This window comes from Argiope bruennichi, chromosome X1 (genome assembly GCF_947563725.1).
Source record: "Argiope bruennichi chromosome X1, qqArgBrue1.1, whole genome shotgun sequence".
In the NCBI taxonomy this organism is placed as follows: Eukaryota; Metazoa; Arthropoda; class Arachnida; order Araneae; family Araneidae; genus Argiope; species Argiope bruennichi.
The window spans coordinates 80,025,214-80,049,132 of NC_079162.1; the positions used below are offsets into that span (position 1 = coordinate 80,025,214).

The 23,919-nt window shown below is 28.1% G+C and overlaps 1 protein-coding gene across 1 annotated transcript; it reads left to right on the top strand.

Annotated features, from left to right (window-relative positions):
- The first annotated feature begins 6,076 nt into the window (after nt 1–6,076).
- Nucleotides 6,077–12,299, top strand: LOC129958645 (NADH dehydrogenase [ubiquinone] 1 alpha subcomplex subunit 2-like). Its single transcript, XM_056071248.1, has 3 exons — nt 6,077–6,355; nt 8,832–8,938; nt 12,113–12,299. Exons 1-3 carry the CDS (start codon nt 6,267–6,269, stop codon nt 12,202–12,204), a joined length of 288 nt encoding a protein of 95 aa, XP_055927223.1. The 5' UTR covers nt 6,077–6,266; the 3' UTR covers nt 12,205–12,299.
- The last annotated feature ends 11,620 nt before the right edge of the window (nt 12,300–23,919 follow it).

The window sequence follows — 23,919 nt, forward strand, 5'->3', positions numbered from 1 at the left end:
CAAAAACAAGATAAGCTACATGGATGGAATTTTGTATGTAGTCTTTTTACCTAATTTGTAGATTTCTATCAAATTTTGTACAAAATTCTTTCACAAAAAAGTTCTTATGTTTATCCGAGTACATGTGGACACGATAATTGCACACAAAGAGCTGTGTACCTGTGTATCAAATTTTTTTCATAAAAAAAAATTTAGTACATGGATTTACTATTTAAAATATAGATCTGTAATTCATTTTATGTCAAATTCATCAATAAGTTGATCGTCTGTCTGCCTGTAATTTCGCATATAATCTCATTTTTCGATAAGTTAAAAGTCAACAATTTAAGGACATGAAATTCGGTAGGTAATTTTGCTACAAGAACTGTAATCCTATTTTTACTTCCTCGTATACGAAATATAAAGAAAGTATTGTAAGTGTCAAAAAAAATAATTATAAAAAAAATGAACTAAAATAATAAAAATTCGAAGTCGAGATTTTTTTGCGAATTCCCACGTTTTAGTTTTCCCCAAATTTGAAAAATACATTTTTGACATTAAGTCCGCCTATGAATATAATTAACTCGAAAACGTTCCGAGCTAGACAAATGAAACTAGGAATACGGACTTCAGACCAAATTATTTATGGATTTCTGCCAAATTTTGAACAAAATTTATTCAGAGGAAATTTATCTAGCTGGCGGTTCAAGTACAAGTGAACTCGATAACTATAAAATGTAAAAAGCTAGACAGATAAAATTTGGCATCTAAAATGTAGATTCTTATCAAATTTGAAATTGATTCGTCAGGAGGTTGACATTCTGCAGGTTTGTGTTCTCACCAGAATGCAGATGCGTTTACTCAAGAACTCATTGTGTTAAATAGATGAAATTTGGTGTGTGCTCTTGTGGTTACAATTATAGTTATATGTCGAATTTTGGTTTTAATCGGTTTGCTCGGGATTAATCGCCAAGGATCACGTGATAGATTCAGTAAAAATATTACATTCATGCCAAAAATCAGTATTTCATCAACATTTTCAGTAAGACAGCGAATGTCACTGACGAAAAGTCCGTAATTTTCTGTATCTGTAGGGTCAAAATTATTAGGTTTGGTTTGGTTTGGTTATATTAACGTCCCGTTTGAAGCAACACTAGGGCTATTTTGGAACGGACCTCGTAATTTTGAACCGCGGTCAGATGACGAGGACGACACCTGAGCTGGCACCCCCCTCTCCACATCACACCAGCGGGAGGACGTTTGGTCATGACGGATTTAACGTGCAACTGACCCCCTTACACGACGGTTCTTCGGAGGAATCGGGTCACGAACTTGAAACCCTCCGGCTCCGAAGCCGAGACCTTACCACCAGGCCACCGCGGCCCTGTCAAAATTATTAAAGTATGCGAGAAAGTTGTGGGGAGGCCATTCCCACTGGTTTCCTGTTGTAGTTCGAATTCTAGCTTCAATCAATAGAAAACTTGCAGTACATTTATGTTAGCACTAAATACACATTTCACATTTAAAAAAAAGTATAAATAGGTAGGTAAAGAGTTCCTGAACATTCAAGAAATTTAGATCTCCATTCCATTTTAATGCAGAACTGATTATTTCAGCTGAACCTAAAATTCTTCAAATAATTTACTAAAAGTTAAAAGCTTAAGAGAAAATCAGAAAACATCTAGACAAACGCTTAAACCCATTCAATGAGAATATTGTTCCTTTATTACGACTAAATTAATAAAACCAGGTTTTAATAATGCAAGCAGCAATATGAATGCTTACTTGCCAATGTTTTCACCTCTTGAATCACATACAAAAGCATGTACAATATCCTGAATTCACATCGCAATCTATTAATTTATTTTACTGATCTAAATTCCATAAACTTGCCAGGATCTCCATTCTCACTTCAATACAGCAATGATAATTTGGATCTAATAGTTATTGAAATTGAATTATAAATAAGAAATATCCTAAAAGTTAAAAGCTTACATGAAAGTCGGAAAATATCTGGACAATCGTTTAAATCCAACAATTGGGTATGTTATTCCTTACCACAAGACAATTAATAAAACAAAACAAGGTTTTAATAATGCAAGTAGAAACATAAATGCTTACCAATTTTTTCACACCTTCAATCACATACAAAAGCATGCACAATATCCAGAATTTGCATCACAAACTTTTAAATTGTATTACTGACTGAAATTCCATATACTTACCAGTAGCCATATTCTCCATTTACACTTCGATCCAGTATTGATAATTTTAATGTTACTGAAACTATCAATAAGGAACTTCCTAAAAGTTACGAGATTTAGGGAAAGCAAAAGAAACATCTAGACAATCACTTCCACTCAACTATTAGAAATTATATTAGTTTAAAATTTAAGATTGTAGTGATTTGTGTAAACATTAATAATCTGAAAAGCAACTGTATTGAAATTTTCAGAGAATGGCAAGTTAAATTTTGATACACATAGTAACCAATGTAGACACCACAATTAAAATCTGTTTTGTATGAGAAGAAAATCTGCCAGTGACTATTTGAATTGAGCAAATTTTTTGATTAAACATTAAAAGAGTGTAAACAGTTAATAGTTTTGAGATTTTTAAATGTTCTACTTACAGTTTATACAGCCAATTTTTTTTTTAATTGGGCAATACTGCGTTAAGATATTTCTCTATATTGATATACCTTCTTTCTCTTACTTATGGATCTTAAGATTTCAGCATGTAAAATTAATAAATAATGTTATTAATATTTCATATTTTAACATTAAGATTTGTGACATTAATCTTACCAAATCTATGAAACATATCAAGACTAATACAGCCAGAATTTTCAAAGTACAAGATATTTTATCTGTTTCTTGCTCGATAAAATTATTAGATTCATCAAAAAGTACTTCATTCAATTTTTAAATACTATTTTCACAAACTGGGCTGTTCCTGTTTTTTTCGTTGTAAAGTTTTTAAACTTAAGGATTAATTTTTTTTTTTTTTTTTTTTTTTTTTTTTTTTTTGGTTAGATGCAATGGTGTAACAGAAAAAGAATTATTTTTAAGCTTCAAAGCCCCATGCACACCAACTACTAAAGTATTCAAACAACTCATTACAATATTAAATATTTCTTTAATGTGAGGAATTTCCATTAATTCTGATATCTCTGAACATAATTTTTTGCACTTTGCCTTCTTTGATCAGTAGAACATAAAACATTACGGTAGTATATAAAACATTAGCTTTTAATTTTTGATTTAAAATAATAGAATTAATTTTTGAACTATTTTCTTCATTATAAAATTTATGAAAATCATCAGTTGCATACATTTTAGTTTTATAATACAGTAAATATATATCATGAATGTGTTTACAAAAGTTGCTACTGTCTTCACAATAACAGTAATACAAATGGTTGCACAGTGCCTCACAATATTCGGGCATTTAAAGAAACAATGACCCAATAAAACACAAACATCGGCAATTTTTCTTACCACATAACCTTTCCTTTTACAGACTGAGATTTAACTTCCCCAATTATTTTAATATTCAATGACATCTATATTCTGAATTTTTATTTTCCTATTGAGTTTCTTTTTAACAATTTTAGTGAACTTTATGCGAGTAAGAACATTTGTAAATCTAGAAGAATATTTTAGAAACCTATCCATTTCCATCCTCAAAAAAATTGAAACACGTCCTTCTATTTACCAATTATAATTACGGTCAAAATATATTATTTTTAAATGACTGCGAAAGGATTTGAAATAATTATTAATATCGTGTTTATTAATTAATATTCATCAATAATCATTGACATGTGGAAAAAATTCTTTTCAGAAGTTTTAACAAAATAGCTTGTAAAATTTTGCCATTTATTTGAATTATGGTTGATAAATATTGCAAGTTTCTTTTCGAAATTTGCTACTGGCTCTTCTTTATTTTTAATAATTAGCCACCTTTGGCGAAAAACTTGCTCACCCAAATTAGACTTTTTAGGCTATGAAATATTAATGTGGAATCCGTATTTTTTTTTAAAAATTCCACCTTGTAGTTTGATAAGATTCAAAGACATGAATTTAATCAAATAAATCAAAACAAATTAAATTTTTCAAGTGTAAAATTTCATATAAACAAATAAAATATTAAAAAGCCCTTGTAAAATTCCCCTTTCTATATTTAAACAAAACTAACACTTAAAAATATTTTAATTAAACAATATAAAATGTAGCAACAATAAATAAGAAAAAAAATATTTATGGCTACGAAAAAAAATTTAGAAACACCTTTTAAAAGAACGAATAAAATATCAAAAAGTATTAATCAAATTCCAAATTTACTTTTCATGTTATTCCCCGATTCCAAATTCAGAGAGCAAGTAATTTCAGCAACACAAGTACACCAAAAAAAAAAGTTTCAGCAGTTGCAGAGCAGTTTTGCCCATGCGATTCAGTTCATATTCTGGTTTCTGAAGTTCATATGAAGAGGCACAACAAAACAGTGAGATTAGGTAAAAGAGAACCTTACAGGGTCTATGAAGTTAGTAGATATTTGGAGATTAAAACGATCCAAAAGTCCTGGTGTTATAATTGTTTTGCTGATTAGTTTGGCCAAAACAACATCTTCCCTCCAATTTTTAGACCAGAGAGAGAGAGAGAGAGAGCTTCAATGCTTAAAATGTCTTCTAAGATAAAATATTTGCTGTTTGAATAATTATTGATTGTGATCTGATTCATCACTTTTTCAAAGGTTGAAATAATATATGCAAGAGATATCTATTTAATCCGAGGTGTATTTTCTGTAACTTCTCTAGCCAAACGATCTGCTAGCTCATTCCAGATTATATTCGAATGACCAGATATCCACGGGAAAAATATTCTTTAGTTTAGCTTGGTGTGAAAGTTTATACTTTGGAAGTTATTTTTGGTGATTGGATGGAGGTATTTTTCAAGGAGCTGTCTCTAAAAAATCAGGCAATCTTTTGCAAGGATAACAGAATCTAGTGCTTTAGCGATGGCTAAACTTTCTGCAGTAAAAATGGAGTTGACAGGATGGGTTCGAAACATGAATTTTTGAATAGAAGAAAATCCAGCAATGGAGGTGTGTTGGTGGTTGGAGTGTTTTGAATGTATCAGTAGCAATAGCAAAATGATCAGGACGGAATTTCCGAATGCATTCTTTTAAATAGTTATTAATTTCAAAGGGTGATTTTTATTTTGAAATTTAAAATTCATTAGAAAATTTCTAAGTGATTAGAATTTGTCAAGGAGATTTCAGGCACAGTGATTATTTAGCTGGAAGATAAGTTTAAGTTTTTGAGAATAAACGAATTAGATTTTTTGTTTTTGGTACTTAATTGAAATTCTCGATTATTATGGGAATGCTGGTTAAGAAATGGGGAATATAAGCTATTATTTATTTAATGAAGCCAGTCGCTTGATTTTTTTCAAAGAGAATTATACATGAAACAATTTCCAGGAGGGCAATATTCGGGGTTCATTTTTGGAGACCTAGCGATTCTTAGAGCTATTGTTTGAATAGCGTTGCATGCTTTAAATCGAGCCTCAGAAAACTTATTGATTACTGTGCAACAATGATAAAATATACTGAAAATGCTGTTATTTGTGGTGTTGAGATTCCTGACATTCAACTCGCTCCTTTGGAAACGAGAATAATAAATTTACAAGTCGTTGAGCGTGGAAAAGACTTTGCAAAAAACTGAGGTAGGGGTGATGGGCTGATAGGAAGAAACTTAGGTTTTGCTTTTATTTAGTTTCGGAATCGGAATGATTAGAACATATTTCCGTTGTTTGGGAATGTAGCCTTCAGCCTCATCAAACTGATGTTAAATTATTGTCTAAAGGCCCCTAAAAGGCTTAACTGGCTCTAGATGCAAACGAGCTAAACATTACCTTTAAAGTTTCACGTTTCAACACGTGAAATAGTTCTTGCTCTTCGCTGATAAAACGTTAAATAGTAATGACTTATCTACTCTTATAATTTTTTTTTTTTTTTTTTTGTAACTGAACGTTACATGTAAGTCACTGTCTACTATTTACCAACTTTATTTTATCAATTGGTTTGGCAACAAAGCATATTCAAAACAATCATAAATTAAAATCTTGCAATAGCGGGATTTTAATGATTATTATATATAAGCTAAGTTATTTTTTTGCTTTATAATATCAACCGTCTGAAAGTAGTTTTCGCTTCTCTCTCAGAAAGTTGAATTTTATTACTATTAAAATATTATCAATTTGATTGTTACATATAAAAACACAATGACCTCTAAAGCTATAAAATTGGGTTCATACTTGAAGGAAATTCGCATACACTTATGTCAAAAATCAAACGAAAGTTCAGGAATAAGGTAAAAAAAGAAAATATTTTTCAGAACGAATCTTAATAGTTTTCACATTAGTATTGTTGAATAATATTTGAATTGTTTATTCGCTTTTTATAGTTTCGAGGTTTTCAAATGAATGAATTTTTTTTTTCTTTGGAGAAAATTCTCGCTAAAGTGTCTGTAAGTTGCAAAATTAAGCAATTTTTTTGTAATAGAAAAATGCAAAAACATTCCAAGTTTGCCATTGTGTTTTTTAAATTAAATTTCTGAAACATGATTATCTAATAAAAGATTAATATATATGTATATTTCCTCAATGTTGTTAGACAGAAATGTTTTTCATCTATACAATTGCAGCAATTTTGTTCAGAAGCATAGTGATAGATGTGCAAAGATTGGGATAAATGCCCTGGTCACTAGTCTTATAAGAGCATTGGTGACAAAGGGTTGGTGCATTCATGTCATTTTTTGAAGCCAACTCCAAAAAAAAAGGGGGGAGGGGCAGAAAAATAAACCTTAAATTGGCACCATTTGCATTTACTGAGCCTATAATGTCCGATTAGGGTGTAAAAAATCGCATTATGCACTTGAGGCCAATTACTCTTGTTATTCTGTTTTTATTTGTTTTTCTTCATTTGTATTTGTAAGTTTCTAAATTTTTGCTAGTATAACTTGGATTATCAGTTCATTTTTAGCTACTTGAATTAATATATATATATATATAACCATCAGTTTTGACTTATTCTTTGGATATTTGGCTTTTATTTATTATGTTATAAATCCACAGTTAGATTTATTAAGGAATTTGCATCTGTTCTATATAAAAAATAAATATGCTGCTTTTTTAAATGATCTTAATTATAGATTATCTGTAAATATATCTAAATACTATTGTAAAAAAAGATTAGTATAGCATATGCATTGATTTATATTTTTAAAGAATTTTGTACATATATATCTTATGCAAAACATTTATTTTTCTTTTTTTAAACCTTTTTCTTATAAAATTAAAAGCAATCAATTTACTCTTAAGTGGTGTGCTTTGTGGTATTAATATTTATAACCTATCCTTTAAATAATAGCTAAAAAAATTGTTTTACTGAAGTCATTTTATTGATCACTAATTCAGACACTATTCCTTTTTAATTATATTCATTCTCTTGAAGTATTCTGTGAATTACATAGTCAATTCGCATAATGCCATTTAAATCTTGCCTTAACTCTCACTAGTTCGAATTATTATTTTTAGTTAAATGAATATAAAGGAAAAACAAAAAGCAGTTTAAAGATTATTCATTTTATCTAAATCAATAATTTAAAGTTATTCATTTTTACTCATATTGCCATCTAGAACACTTTGTGAAAGTGATGACATCAGCTTTAAAGGGTTAAGTTGATACCTATAACAAGGTGACTTAAGAAATTTTCCTGATATTTAGGCATGCTATTTGAAATAAATAAATAAAAACATGGGTCCATTATTTAATATAAAGAAAATCATAGTGCTGTTAATACTTTATTAGTTTTTCAAAATTTAAATAAAACTGTACTTTTGTATCATGTATATTTCCTTTTCTGTGAAAATAATATAGATTAGTATTTTCACTTTATTCTGTAAATAAGGACATTATTTTAAATTAGTTTCTTAATTTCACTTGGAATATTCTGTTCACATAGCAGAAAACTCTTGCAACATAGGAATTATAATAAATTTTTGTATTTAAAATTCTTGAATCTCCTACTTTATTTATTATTATTATTTTGAAGAAGTGAGAATGGGATTAAAACTTTCAGGACTAAAAAATCATTTATTTATAATTTAACCATATTTAATATATTGCAGAAAACTGAAGTATTATAATTGAATTGTGGTCCTAAAAATATAATTAAGTCGATTCTAATATTAAGGTCTCAGTCATTATGTACTCGTGACAGTATCAATATTGAAGCAAAACCTTATGATCTGGTTCAAATCTATCGTTTTCATGTCCGGCTGTTTTGTAATAAGCTTGAATAATTTATTATCTAATAAATGAATCATAAAGAAAAGAAATTCTTGCAATTATTTAGTTTCTCAGGATGTATTTTCTATTTCTAATTTGTGAAATTTATAAATAAAGATTTATAAATTTATATTTCTTTCCTTTAAACTTCTATAAATAATAATTTATTATCAGATTTGAATCATAGTAAATTATTTTATCTTATGGAATATTTTTTTTTTCTTTTAAAATAATGCATTTAGAATTTTAGCTAGCAGCTCTTTATATTATCATCTTTTTTAAAATTCAAAATAAGTGTTAGGGATAGTTAAAAATTTGCGTTAGTTTTAAAATACAGTTTATTTCTGAGTGCTTTTTCTATGTTAATAACATAAAAAAATCCTTTATGTTAAAGTGAAATATAAAATGAAAACCACATTTCTTATGTTTTTGATTTTATATTAAAATGGAACATTTATGATATATGATTTTATAGTCATGATTTTTAAATATTTCAGAGAATTTATTCGCAAGCATTATGTACCAATCAAGAAGCTAAATCCAACATTTCCTATTTTAATTCGTGAATGTGAAGGCATTGAACCTCGAATATATGCCAGATATGGTAAGAATTTCATGCAGTTTTTTATGTTTAAAAATTATTTTGCAATTTCTCATTTAATAAAATTTGAAGAAATTTTTATGTGCTTGGCCTAGACTTTGGAATTGGGTTTAATTTTTATTTTTCATGTTTCAGATCTGCAGATGACTGAAAATCAAAATGAATTATTTTTATTTGAATTAAATTTTGTAATATGATTTTAAGTTAAAAAAACTTTAAAATACCAATTTTTTTAAAAAAAAATTATTTGTACCAGTTGAAAATTATAACAATTTTAGTACTATATTCTTCTATATTTTCTTAATTTGTGTTGCAAATCTACAAGAGAATTAATGTAATCTATTTATATATGTTGGATTGCAACCAGACTTAAATAAAGGTAAAAATTAGATGAACATGTTACTTTTAGATAAGTATACTCTGTTAAATATATAAGATTTGGACAATGAAGAACAAGATAGTGCATATTAATTTTAGCTCATCAGTGAAAATTCCTGTTAAAACATTTCTTCTATCTTATTTTGTGTACAGTTGCATCAGTTGCTTTTTGCTATTTAGAAAAATAATTAAACTTGAAATAATTATATTTTGTAAAATTATGTATCACATTATCCCTGTTATATCAAAATATAAATAGTATATAACAAAAAAAAAAAAAAAAAAAAAAAAAAAAACATCATATGCAGCCTTTTTTTTATAACAGCTGAAGTAACTACATGGGGCATTTTGTTTCTTAATCTCTAACTCAAATTGTCAGCTAATCACATCCAGCAATATGAGAAAAGATTTAGTTTACCTGTATAATTGTTTTACATCAATATTTATTATTTTTAAAGCAAATTTACTTCATGACATTTTGATATAGCAGTGGCAGTATTCTGAGATTGAGAGCAATGAACACTTGAGAGTTTCATTTATTTGTATCTATTAGGTGTAATGAATTGTAGGAATATTATGAATTTTCTTCACGATATTAATTTTACCATATTTTGGTTCACATATGCTTATAGGTCAAATGAAAAGCTTATTACTTGTTATTAAGTAAAGACACCATTTTTGGTACTCAGTTGTGATCTTTTACAAATTCATAAAAATATCATGTTTTCAAAGTTATTTCATAGCTTATGTAGAAATTTGATGCTGAAAGTGATAATTTTTTCTCTTCTGCATCAATGATATAGAAAATTATCAGGAATGCCAGCCTAATATGTGATACTTGTGAAATATATATATTTCCATATTGCAAACAAATTATATAAAATGATTTGATATACCGTTTTTCTTTTATTTGTAGTGTTTTCTGTATAATTTACTAGTTAACCATGCCAAAGAATGATTTTTAAAAGCAATTGAATTTTCATTGTATAAAATCTACTATGTTTCTTTTAAACATAAATATTTTTTAAAATTCATTTTTAGCAAAGAGTTTTATAATTGAAAATTATTGCTATTCTAAAGAGTTCACTAGGAATTTTCTGTGCTGTTTAAAGAAATGTCTGTATAATTTTTTACAAATCTGATAATTTATTTAAATAATTCCATAAAACAAAATCTTGAAAAAATTCCATAAAACAAAATCTTGCTCTGTTCGAGCATTAATAAAATATTTTGGTTTTTTTTTTAGTTTAATTTAATGATTAATAAATTTTTTTAATAAAAGTTGCAAATTTTTTATTGAATTATGAAATTTATTATTTTTTATATTTATGTCATGATGAAAATTTTATGGATTTTTGTTATGATCAAAACTATACTAATCAACAATTTCAGTATTTTTCTTCTCACTAGTGGCTATTAAATGTAAATAAGTTTCTTTGCATTAACTTCCTGAAAATTCTTAAAATGATTTGCATTGATACTTGCCTTTTTATTTACAGGATTTAGCAAATTTTTGAATTAAACAACTCATTTTTTTTTCTTTAACTTGTTAGAAAATTTCATAGAGATAGCTGCAGATGAAAGCAAGATGTGTTGTTGTTAAATTGATTTAAAGCATTTATATCGTACAATTGTCATAGCTATTCCAGAAAAAAAAAAAAAAAAAAAAATCCCTGACACTCTTCTTTTTTTAACTGTAATCTGGAATTTGGTACAAAATTTTATTCATTTTTATAAGAGTGTTTTTAAATGAAGTTATTTAAAATTTTTATTGTATTAGGTCTTTTATTTCATATAAAAGTTCAATCTGAGCCCTTTATTTGTTCCTCTCTCAAATTTAGTTTTGATAAGTTTGGTGATTATTTCTTTACTTGTGTATCAGAAGATTGCTGGTTTGAAAGGCAATTCTACTGAAGGTATTCATTTGTAGTTTAGATGATTGTCAGTTCGAAAGCCAATACCTCGACTACAGATTTTATGTGCAACAGATCAACACCACATGTGTGATGATCTGCATGTTAAATCTGCTGTTGAGGATAAATTTTCTCACATTAGTATGACATGGAAATTTACTGAATGCAATGCCTATTTGTATATCATCCTCTTTATATGATCACTATTCAAAATTGCATGATGAATCCCAAAATAGCCCTGATGGGATTTTAATATGAGTAATTAATCTTTAAAAAAATAAATATAGGTTTTTGTAGGTTATAAGGTTTTTTTTTTTCTATTAATGTTTAGTGTCATGTTATACATTTATTTCTGAAGGATATTTAAAATTCAGTTTATTTCTAAGAATACAAAGAATACTATTCATTATGATGTTTAAATCCTTTTATATTTATGATTTGTCTTTTTGAAAATATTGAATGAAGATAAGTTTGACATTTTGTTATATTTTCCTTTATAACTAAAACATGACTTTTTTTGGTGTTGAATGTCAATAATGCCCCATTAAGAAGTTTTCATTCTTGCCATTTCAACTAGCAGACAGAATTACAAAAACTATTTTAAGCTCATATTTTTCCACGTGAAATTTTAAGTTCTTGGTGATTGACCTTTGTTATTATGTTCTAACTTTGTAGAATGTAATCATAAATCCAAGTTTATGATTTATTTTTTATTTTATTATTATTTTTTCATGCTAACAGAAATAAGGGTCTTAACTTTTATTCAAAAAAATGTTTCCATCCTTTTCTTGTTTGTCAGCTTATTAATACATGAGCTGACAATTGTTTGTTTCTTTAAATTATAATTTGAAGATTTTTTTAACTTATTAGTGAATTTTCTTTTCAGATTTTGGTAAAGAAACTAGCATATCTCTCAGCAACAACAAAAGTGATGAAGTATTAGAAGTGTTAAGAAAATTAACAAATGCATCATCATGATAAATTTATTGCTAGTAATCAAAGAACTGTAGCAACTGCTTAATGACACTGAGATTTATGGATTCAATAGATTAAAATATATTATTTATTAATAAGCTGTTCTTCATTTTTGTTTCTCTAATTCATTTGAAGATACACACATTTTTGCTGATATTAACTTTATATGATTTTAAAATCAAATTTAATATTTTAAAATAAGCACTAACAATTGGAATACATTCATTTTCTTCATTTATGAGATAATTGGTAAATTTTATTGATACGTACTGTTTATTTTTTACATTTAAAAATTATTATATTCATAGACCTTGAGAATCTTCCCAAATGTAAAATGAGATACTAGGCTCTGCTTATTACAGTTATACTTATCTGGTCTTTGTTGTTCTCAAAATGGCAAATAATTTTTAAGGCTCAGATTTTTTCAAATTGAGATTATTCTAAAATAAATATTGTTTAAATTATGAATTGTTCATTTGATGACATGATAATGTTTGTGGATATAATATGTCATTATCTCCACCAACACTAATTAAAGCATAGAATTAACTTTGAGTATGAGTACATTACTACCATTTTAGGATTTATTTTGAAATTTGTTTTATGTTTTTACTTAGATCTATGAAAATTCACATATCCATCCTTTGGTTTTGCTAATTCTGTATGAATAATTTGATATGCCTTTACATTTGGTTTCCTTTAACTATCTGGGTATATTGTTTCAAAATTACTTAGTATTACTAACTTCTTTGCTAAATTCCCTTATTGAATTTATTGGTGGGGATTATAATTAGAAGCATTATTATTTCGTATCTCTCCATGATTTTAGTATTTATACAAACTTTATGGGTAAAAAAAAAAAAAAAACTGCCATGACAAAATCCACTTGGTACTAAATGTCTTAGTATATATATATATAATTCTCATGTGTATAAAAGGAGGATTGTTCAATATAAATAAAAGCATTCAGAACATAAGGTTGTTGTTGTTGCTGCTAATCTCCATGGTCTGACGTAGTCAGACCAAATCCAAAAATCCGTTGACAAGAAGAAAGTCAAAAACGAGGAAGGGAGAAGAATAAATTTCTCCCCAATGAAATCCTAGACAGTCCAGAATATGTTCAGCAGAGGCCTGATGCTGGCAGCATTTCGGGCAAAGAGGGTAAAACTTTTCACCCTGAGAAAAGAAAAGACATTTAAGGTGGCCACTGGCAAGGCGCGACAGGCAAGTGTTGGTTTTTCTATCACAAGGAAGATTTAAGGACTGCCCCGGCTTATTGGCTCTATACCAATCATGAGTAGGGGGAACCATCCAATTCTTCTTATTTAGGAATTTCGCCTGAGAGAATAGTTCTAAGTGTGTGAGCTCAGCAGAAGAGGAAGTCGCTAGGCTGCTTCCTTTCTTTGCAAGCCTGTCTGCTATTTCGTTACCAAGTAGATCCACATGAGATGGGATCCACTGGAAATGAATATCATGTTGAAGTGAAATCAGCTTCAACTTCTGAAGAATAGACAAACTTGCTTTATCTCCAACATAGGTCCAATTGTTAAGGTGTTCCATTGAGCTGCGGCTATCAGTAAGAATCCAAAGGTTCTTATAATTATTTTCGTGTAAAATTTTCTTAAGTCCCTCATCGATTGCTAAAAGTTCGCTTCTAAAAACGGAACAGAAGTCTGGATTTCGCTGACATAGAGAAAAACTAGACTGAGGAGTTACAATATAGATGCCACTACCTGCAGAATTGTCGATTTTGCTGCTGTCAGTATACAATTTAATGTCACATTTAGGGATTTTATTAATGACTTCCAAGGCCAATTGTCAGGTATTCTGACGCATTTTCCTTTTTATTAATGTGAACAGGGAGGTTGAAATGAAAGTGAACCCTGGTAAGTTCTTCAGTAGGATTCATACAGGAGTGAAGAGAATGTGGCTCTACATTTTTAGGAATTATATTCTGAGACAAGACTTGACTAAAGGGACTATTTTTCTTGAGTCTCTGGAGGTTAGTCCAATTTCTTAGGTATTTTGAAGTGTTGTTTTGAATGCCATAACTGGAAAGTTTGTTGAAATATTTGATAAGGTTAGCATGCCTTCTAACATGGAGAGGTTTAAGGTCGGCTTCATAAAGGACAATGTCTGAGGGGCAACTTCGTTTCCCCTCAGACATTGGGTTATCTTTTTCATTAATTGTCATATATTTGATGCAAATAATGCACATTTAGGAGCTCTTTTAAAAAATAGATTTCTGTAAACAGATAGTTACAGAAACAGTGTATAGTATTTTTTAACTATAGAAATGCATATTTAAACCATAAGACAGTGCTGAATGTGGGGCAGACATTTTATCTGTTTAGCCTGTGCTGTTATGACTGTAATGAGAAGGTGTAGAGTGTTCACCTGATTAAGATGTTTCAGTGCACTTTGTCAGAGGAATAAAATTGAGAGCCTTTTATGAAAATCTAATTTTTACTGCTGATGGTTGTTTATTGAGTGAATTATTTTTTCTTCTCTTTTTTCATTCATTTTTGTAAATAGCCTTCTTAGTAGATTTATATATTTTCGTATTTTAATTCATGTACTCCAACTGATAATTTGATACATCTCGCCTAACATAAGAATGTGATTGTTCAATACCTTGATAGCAATGTATAAATCTTAACGTTTTAATTTTATCTGTCCGATTTGATCTGCAGATTTTAGCTATATTTAAACTCTGTAGATAACCTCCAAAAAGTATTAAATTTGATCAATATCAAATGATACACAATCATATGAATTCAGTTAGACTGCACAGGAATGCAGTGGCATACGTTTTGCATATAATGTTACTTAATTTTGAATTGAGTGTACAACATAAGAATGAATATTTTAAAATAAAAGACAATATAGTTAAAAGAGGGGGAAAAAACGGTACAGATAAAAGTTTAAAGAAATGATCGAGTAACTAAATAAATCTCATTTTTTCCTGTTTTCCTGAAACAGGTTTTAAGTCTTTTACTTTTTATAACTTAAAACCTAATAAAATTCGATGTTGATTGTACAACTTTCAGAAGTGCAATTTATTTACAAGGACGCCGCTGATGACACCTTGTTTCATCATGCAAAAGAGACAAACGATTGCAAAACTTGAAAACAAGAGACATGCGATTAATTAATTATTTAAATAAATTTAATAAAATTTATGTAATGAAAGTTAATAGATGGCATTTTTTTTATTGCTATGAACACTCTTGAAATCAAATACCTGAACTTCTGTCAGAGTGGGAAATAAATTTTTAATAATTAAAAAATATTAAAAATTTATTCCCCACCCTACAATTTTTTGTTCTCATTTTGCTAATAAATTTTAGTTAGCAAATTTTTTTTTAACAATTTTTAATCGCTTTGAATAGTAAATATCAATTAGTGAATGTTTTAGATAAAATCCATAACGCTGTCATTGCTAATATCCGTTAGGTACAAAAACATATAATCTGATTTCTATTTGTATGTTATATTTTATGATTATTTACATTTTAATCTTTATCTTTTTATTTTCTTTGTGATTGTAAGAATATTTACACTTTTTTCTACCTATTCAATAAAAAAAGCATTAATATATAAATCATAGTATTTGCCAAAGTGTTTTCTTACTTCTTAAAAGAGATATATAGAATTAGTTGCAAATGACTGAGTATTTATTTCGATGAAATGTTCAGGTAGATTCCGATAACTCGATAGTGGCAAATTTTAACTGCTAAATATCAATCATTTAGGTGTTTTGCATTAGTTACTAGTTATTGCGGCAAGATTACCAAAAAAAAAAAAATCGCATGGAAATAAAAAGTAATATGCAAAATTGATTTAATTTTTTTTTAATTTTATAGTGAAAAATGACATATACTTTTTTTATTAACTTGTTTTTAAATTTAGAGTCTCGGGTCAGATTAAATATTAAATTTTTTTTCAAAAAAAAAAAAAAAAGATAAAGGAAGAAAGGGTGCGTGCTTGTTAATTCGGCTTTTAACTTTACGAACTTTATTGATGTCGACACAGAGATTGAAAAGAAATAAAAAAAAATAGTGAGGGCTTATATCTTGGGATTTTATACGGATATACTATTAAAAAAAGACACAAAGAATGATTAGAGCTTAGAACTGAACGCATTTATATTTCACGCAGTTTGGTTTAGATATGCCAAACATAAAAGTCGTATATGTTCTTCTTTTCGAATCTACTATTAACTTTTTCCAAGTAACAGTTGGTTGTCACATTTCAAGAGTATATTTTTTATTACAGTGGAGCATCTATTTTTTACATTATAGGATTTAGAAACGCTAGACATGACATTTTAATCATTAGTTTTAAGATGAGAATTTAATAACTGTGTTTTGAGTTTAACAAAAGTTATATTTCTTTCCTAAATTTTACACGATTTTTTAAATTTATTTTTTATCTGCTAATTTAGTATCTTAGACTAATAAGTTGGCCTGCTCTTAAAGAACTAATTTGTTCGCTTCTTCAACTGATGATAATCAAGCATAACAATTGAAAATTAAGAATCGACTTTTTAATTTTTTTGATTTTATAACGTACACAACCAGCAACGGATTTAAGCATTTTCCGTGCCTGTTAGTGAATATCATGAGGCCACTTTTTTTTAATAAAATGGCCAATTTAGTTTCGTATTCCAATAGATTTTTAAACTTAATTAACATGTTAATGGTTTATTTTTGTTTTTTATGATTGATTTTTTGAAGATGAATAACTTTATTTATTATGACTCAATAAAAAAATATGACATCCATATTTCTACAAAATGTCATGGAAGCAACTTTTGGTGTTTATGAATATTGTTATAACTTAATGAATGTAATGAATCTTACAGGAACTTGATCAATTTATTTTATAAATTGTTAATATATTTCTGATATTTTATAATTATTAGAATTTATATTTACTAATTTATTTCTGAAATTTTTTTTATCGATCTGCTTGCTTCCCTTTCTTAGTCTAGGCAGCTGCCTAGGTGGAAATCTATGCAGCGTATTTCCCTTCTACTCGTATACTTTGAAAGCATTCAGAGCAGCATACAAAATGCATTCTACTTTCCTTCATTTTCAGCATCTTTTACACTTATTATAGCAGTTGTCTTAAATACTTTTTTTGTACTCATAAGGAATTTATGTAAATATTTCGCCTGCCTCTAGATTTTCATGTCTTAGAATTTTTCATTTTAAGTTTTTTCTTTTGGAATCTAGAACATTCATGTTTATGGCTTTTGTAGTAAGAAAGCATTTTTCATTATAACATGAATAAGCATTAACCCTATATCTCTTTGATGCGGTTTTGTTAACATTTTGGCAAGAAGTACTTTGTCTGCAATTAAAAATTGAAAATGAAGGTTTTTGCTGGGCAGAAAATGCCTTGTTTCACATTCAGACTTAACCATTCCATTTATTTTTACATTTTTGTCTGCCAGAAGAAGCTTTATTCGTCTAAATGGTAGCATGACTCATGACATGCTTTTCCTCCATGAAATCTCTTGTTTTCCCGCTCTTCGGAACAGTAAGTTTCTGGACGACAAAATTTTTTCATCTTTTTTCAGGAGTAATTTTATTGTCACTTCCTGATGTAGATGGAGACTTTATAGCACTAACCTAGACGCTAATCACGTTGAAAACTAGACCAAGAATAATTACAATACATTGCAACGGAAAACACCATCATAGGAAAACCAAGCTACCATGCTTCTAAAATTTCTGTATAGCTAATCATTTAAAAGATTATAAACTCAGGCATCATAGATTAAATACAAAACAAAATTGTGAGGAACTGCAAAAAGTGAGGTTATAAACAAATTGAATAGATAGAAATACCAGCTGTTATCTACTGCTACCACAGCCAATGATGTTGTGCAGACTCGGTATCAGTTTGAAGAATGGAACGAAACTGGGATTTATTCTCTATCTCAAACTGTCAAATGTTTCCAGGTGCTACTACACCATCACGTAATTGTTTCATTGATTTATTCAAGTAATGGTTTTATTACACTATCACGTGACTGTTCTCGTTCATTTCCCCTCGTATAACAATAAGCGTCTATATTATAACGCACGAAAACACACACACACAAAAACGCCATACTTGAATTTTGATATTTTGGCCCTTATCATCTGACGCCCTTCATCTGATTTAGGTATTCTTATTTATAACAAATGTAGATGAATGCAATTTCAACTCATGGAAATAGGATGAACACATAATCAAAGTTGAAGGATATACGTCTTGGTGATATAAAGCAAATGTTAAATCTCTTACGAGTGTAGACGATTAGAATTTCCTTGTGAATATATATAAACAATTCATTGCAAAAGAAAATTCAAACTGATGGAAGAAAATTTTGAAAAGGAATTGTTGGAACACGAATTTTTTTGCATTATATTTGGCTTTCTGAATGTCTTGGAATTTTTTAAAAATACAGCCTGATTTCATGGTCTATACGAAAGCCTTGATTTACAATAAAATAATAATTATGGATTTTTTTTTTTGGCTTTCGTTTAAACTACAAAAGTAAGAATTAACCGTTGATATAGTTTTATCAATGAGCATTTCCATTTGAGAATATCCAAATGACCAAATGAATTCTGATGAAGTTTCTTCGGAATATTTGTATCATATATATATATATATATATATATATATATATATATATATATATATATATATATATATATATATATATATATATATATATATATATATATATATTTCTAGCTCATATCTTTATGATCACACGTTTTATTTTGTATTGAGTTACGGATATTAGCAATGCATTGTGTTTGATCCTACTTCTTCTATCCGTGACATGCTATAAATATGCCATGTAATATCGCAAAACGTTGTTACTTCCATAGTAAATGAATTTAATTGATTTAAATCATTTTAAAAGCTATCGTCATTTTTCAAACCTCTTTTGATAATTTACTTTTTATCACTAACCTAAAGGATAACATATTCGTCAATTATTAATTGATTCACATCCTTTATTTAAAACATTGTATTGATATTTGTTTATTGTCACATTCAATTCGAAGAAAGCTACAATAATTATAGAAAAAAATTATGGAATTTATTTCTATATATATATATTGCAATTAATCCCACTTTATAGTTTTAAGTAAATAAGAAACTATATTTTTTAGAAATAAGCCCTTATCTCTCTCTTCTGGCATATACCAGATCGTCTCTAAGTTCCATTTACTTCTGCAAATTTAATTTTTTTTCTGGCATATAGAAAGTATTTTGAAATTTGCTGCTATATTTCTGCTATTATTCTTCTATACGGGTATATAAAATAAAAGTTCCTCGTATTGACAAACTATTCAATAGAGATATCAGCAAGAAAGGAAATCAAGAACAAGTAAAAAATCATCTTTCAATGAAAACAAATTAATAGAAGAAGGGTCATCAAATGATGGAAATACAACTACAAGACCATTGGAGATTTCATTACCGCCATCTGGTGAAAATACCCCTAAAAGAGCAAGAAAAATTGTCCCTTTCCAATTAAAAAGAAATAAGACTAGATATGTCAAGCCATCTACAACATTACATGGACGAAGTATGTATCAAAATACAGGTATCCAGGATGTAACTCTAGGAGAAGAGTCAAGTGCTCAAAATGCTGTATCTACTTACGTAATATTTAAAAAAAAAATGAAATTTCATTCAAAATAAGGTTTAATAGATTATTAATATGATAAATTTTGTATTATTTTTATTTATAAGGCCTTAGAATAAGAAAAGTATAGCTATTAAGTAACCGGGAAAATTAAATAATTTTTTTTTGTCGAGGAGGCTTTAACTTGTTTAAGACCTGAGATATTCATATGTGTACCTTAAAATTATGGGACTTAAAATTGTTTGATCAGCAAATATTTTTTTTCCACAAACTATTGAGATGCAACAAAGGTAAAAGATCTAAAAATCAAATTTTTAAACCAGTTTAGAAAAAGTCAGGACTGAAGAGGTTAATGACTACTTTACTTTTATTTGTTGACTAGCGAGTGAATACACTGAGAAATCAGTTGGAGCGTTTTTAATCATGGGAATAATGTGTGCGGATACAATTTCAAATTTTTTCTATGCGTTTATCAGAAAATTATATATTGCATTCATAGTTTTTCTGTACTTTAACTCATTTGATTTTCATATCCTTTGTTAATTTCCATCTCCGGGCTTTTCATCTAAATTATTATTCTTTACGACAGAAATGGCAGTGAGAAATTTCGTGCCTTTATATCTTTATCGCTATGTTAGCAAGAGGATTTTCTGCCATTTATAGTTAATAATAAATAACTTAATTCGTTTTATTAAATAACTAGCTAATTAATAAACAGAATTAAAAGTTACTTAATATAAATTTTAAGTAGCTTAAAATCTAAAGCATAGACGATAATTAACAGGCATGCCCAGATTAATGAATATGTTGATACCCAGTGCGTTTAGGATAGTGAGAAAATGAGATGAAATTCTATCTTGGCCGATGACAACATAACGAAAAGGAGCTAGGAAAATAAAATTTTCTGTCTACAATATTACTTCAAATGTGTCTTAGTAGACTGATAATTATAAGATAAAGAATTAATCTACCTGATTTATCAAGTGATTTGAATTCTCATTAGATTGTATGACATCCAATGATTGTGGTTAATGAGCTGTCTGCGCGAATATTTGGTCGATAAACAGCGGACTGTAATAGTTGAAAAAATCTTTATTTTGTGTAACGCTTAATAACTTTTTACACATACTACCGAGTCTTTTGTTCGAAAGCCATTCTGAAATTTTTATCCATGAATTCGATATCGCATCGTACGAAAAAAAAAATAAAAATGTTTTACCATCATACTCTGAATCAACTTTCCAACATTTTAAACGCAATAGGCACGCCAACAGATTGTGTAAGCTTTATTAATTTTGCTAATTAACAGCAATCCCAAAATAGCCCTTTTGAAAGCAAGACGTAAGAAAATTAAACTAAACTTGCAAATTAGTATTACTAGCATTCCAGTTGCAGGGAGAGTACCTGGAGATTAATAACATTAAAATAGTATAGAATATTCCAGATTTTCAATATTTCTTGGATAAAAAATAATATTTAACGAAATATAAAAAAATATTTCAACTGTACATTAAGAATTAATTCTATTATCCAAAATTATTTGTAGCTTGGAAAAAAACAATATAGTTAGAAGCGTTTATTCTAAGTTTTTTTTAAAAATCTTATGAAAAAAAAAAAGAAAAGAAATTGTTATAAGATAAGCATTGACACACTTAAAAATCTTTCCTACAATACTCCAAAATTGCACTACTATTTTTCCTGGAAATCATTTAGACATAAAAGATAGCTTTAATATAAATCCTATTATAATCTTTTCATCTTTTCTTTCATTCATTGTTAGCGAAATCGCTTTTATAGATGGAATTAAAAATAGAAACCAGCTGTTTATCAAACTTATATTTTTAAATTTCAATGCTTCTAATTTTCATCAAAACACTAAAAGGATATAGTTCTTTAAGTTTATTTCTAAAAAAACTGTCGAAACTTAATGGAGGATCTACGAACATACCAACAAAAATGCTTTTTCACTGTGTTGAAAAATTTTATTTGAAAATCATTTCGAAAGCGGAACTTACATTTTTCTAGTGCCTTTGCATACATTTGACAGAAAAAAAAAAAAAAGAAAAAAAAAAATCCCTGAAATATTTTCACCTGTATTCCTGATCCAAAAGCATAATTATTTCTTCTTTTCTTTTTCCGTGCATTGATCGCAGAATATTGCTAAAAGCAATATCTGAACCTTACCTTGAACCTTATGAAATAGACTAATCAAGAGCGACTTTTCTATCATGGCTGGTTTTTTCCTTGTATCTGCCAGGCATGGGTTAGTTTCTCGCGTAAAATCCTCCAGGGAAAATGCCCCTTCCCCTCATTATAGTTATTATAATTATTATTAAATCTGGTTGAATCTGGATCGTGGCTACTAGCCTACATATAATTCTACCTCTTTGATAATTAAAAAAGCTAGCGAATAATCTATTGAGTATTCATCATTACCTATGACTGATTTGCATAGCATTTTTGAACTCGTTAAATGGATCTAGCAAATGGTGCGCAAATTATTCGTTTAGAAGAAGGTTAAGTACGTTTTCATTACTTAATGCATTATTATTATAAAGGAAAGGGGCAATTTTGTGACATATTTTTTTTCCAGGAAACTTTTCCCGGCACTTCTGGACAGAGAAACGTTTCTTGACATAGTACTAACATTTTCGTATCGGAACATGTTATACTACGGAAATTTTAAAAGAATTTCATGTAAAACTTGTAATATATCTTCATTAATTATGTAAAACGGAATTATATTAATAAAATTGAAATAGTTATTGCGATACATTTTCTCGAAATAAATTTTTATTAAACGATTTTTACCTAAATTTTAATATATTTTCGCATAAAAATTTAGACTCTCTATATACTTATTATCAACTGAAATCGAAATTCCTTCATAGATGATAGCGAAATACATGAGTTTGTAAATTTTTAATAAATTCAAGCAATTTGTAATGTTAGTTCCTACAGTAATGGAATGTAAACAGATTTCTACTGTGATCATATTATATTCAATTAAGTATTTATATTTTGTTTCATTCATATGCAAAGAGTATTTATTCCCAGCAAATATTAAATTTCTTTCGAATTACGGAAACAACTCGATTAAACGAAATTTCTAATAACATCGAAATTGTATACATAGATAACTAAAATCTTTTGAGAACATGTAAGAAAACATTTTATGAAATATTCCAATTTAAATTTTATAAAATTACCATTTGTTTAATTACCCATGTAAGTTTTTATTTAATGAAACACTCTTTTTTCTTATGATTCATATTATCTTTCTTATAATGTATGACAGTGTTTCTAAATTCTTTTGATTCTCGATGTCTTTGGTAAATGCAAATTTTTCAAGACGCCTTATGTAAAGCTCCAAGAAGCACTTAAGCACTTTTCCCCAAATAGTCATTAGTTTTTATATAGCTTTGATAAAAATAAATAAAGCACATTTTGGGTTATATAAAAATTTATTGAACAAATTTTATTAAATATAGTCATCAGGTGGATGGGTGAGCCTGTAAATCACTGCACAGTTTTTCAAATCATGGAATTAAATTAGACTTAATTATCTGTTATGATAGGAACCCAAAACTGAAAGTTGTAAACGGTATTAAAACTCTCTGAACTTTAGCGCTTGGATGTAAATATTCATCTTTTACTGACGACCGAATTAACTGATTTGATGCTGAAAAATTTTGTTTTAATGAATTGTTATGATACAATTCAACTACATTATCTTCTTCTTCAGCAATAAATGCAGATGGAACGATGACATTTAGAGAATCTTGAATCCATGCTAAATGATCGATATTACAATTTTGTAAGCATATTTCTCAATCTAGTTGATAAGCCGTGATAGGTTACCTGTAAAAATAGGCGACCTATTAAATTGAATTAAAAATGTATGTAAAATTATGAAAATTATATAGCATTTCATGGAGATTCAATGAGGAAGTTGAAACTGTCCTAGTAATCACGGTCACACTTTGGGAATCATCGAATGCTAAATTTTTTTTCTCATGAACTTATGCTATTTTAAAAACACTCTTTATTCTTCA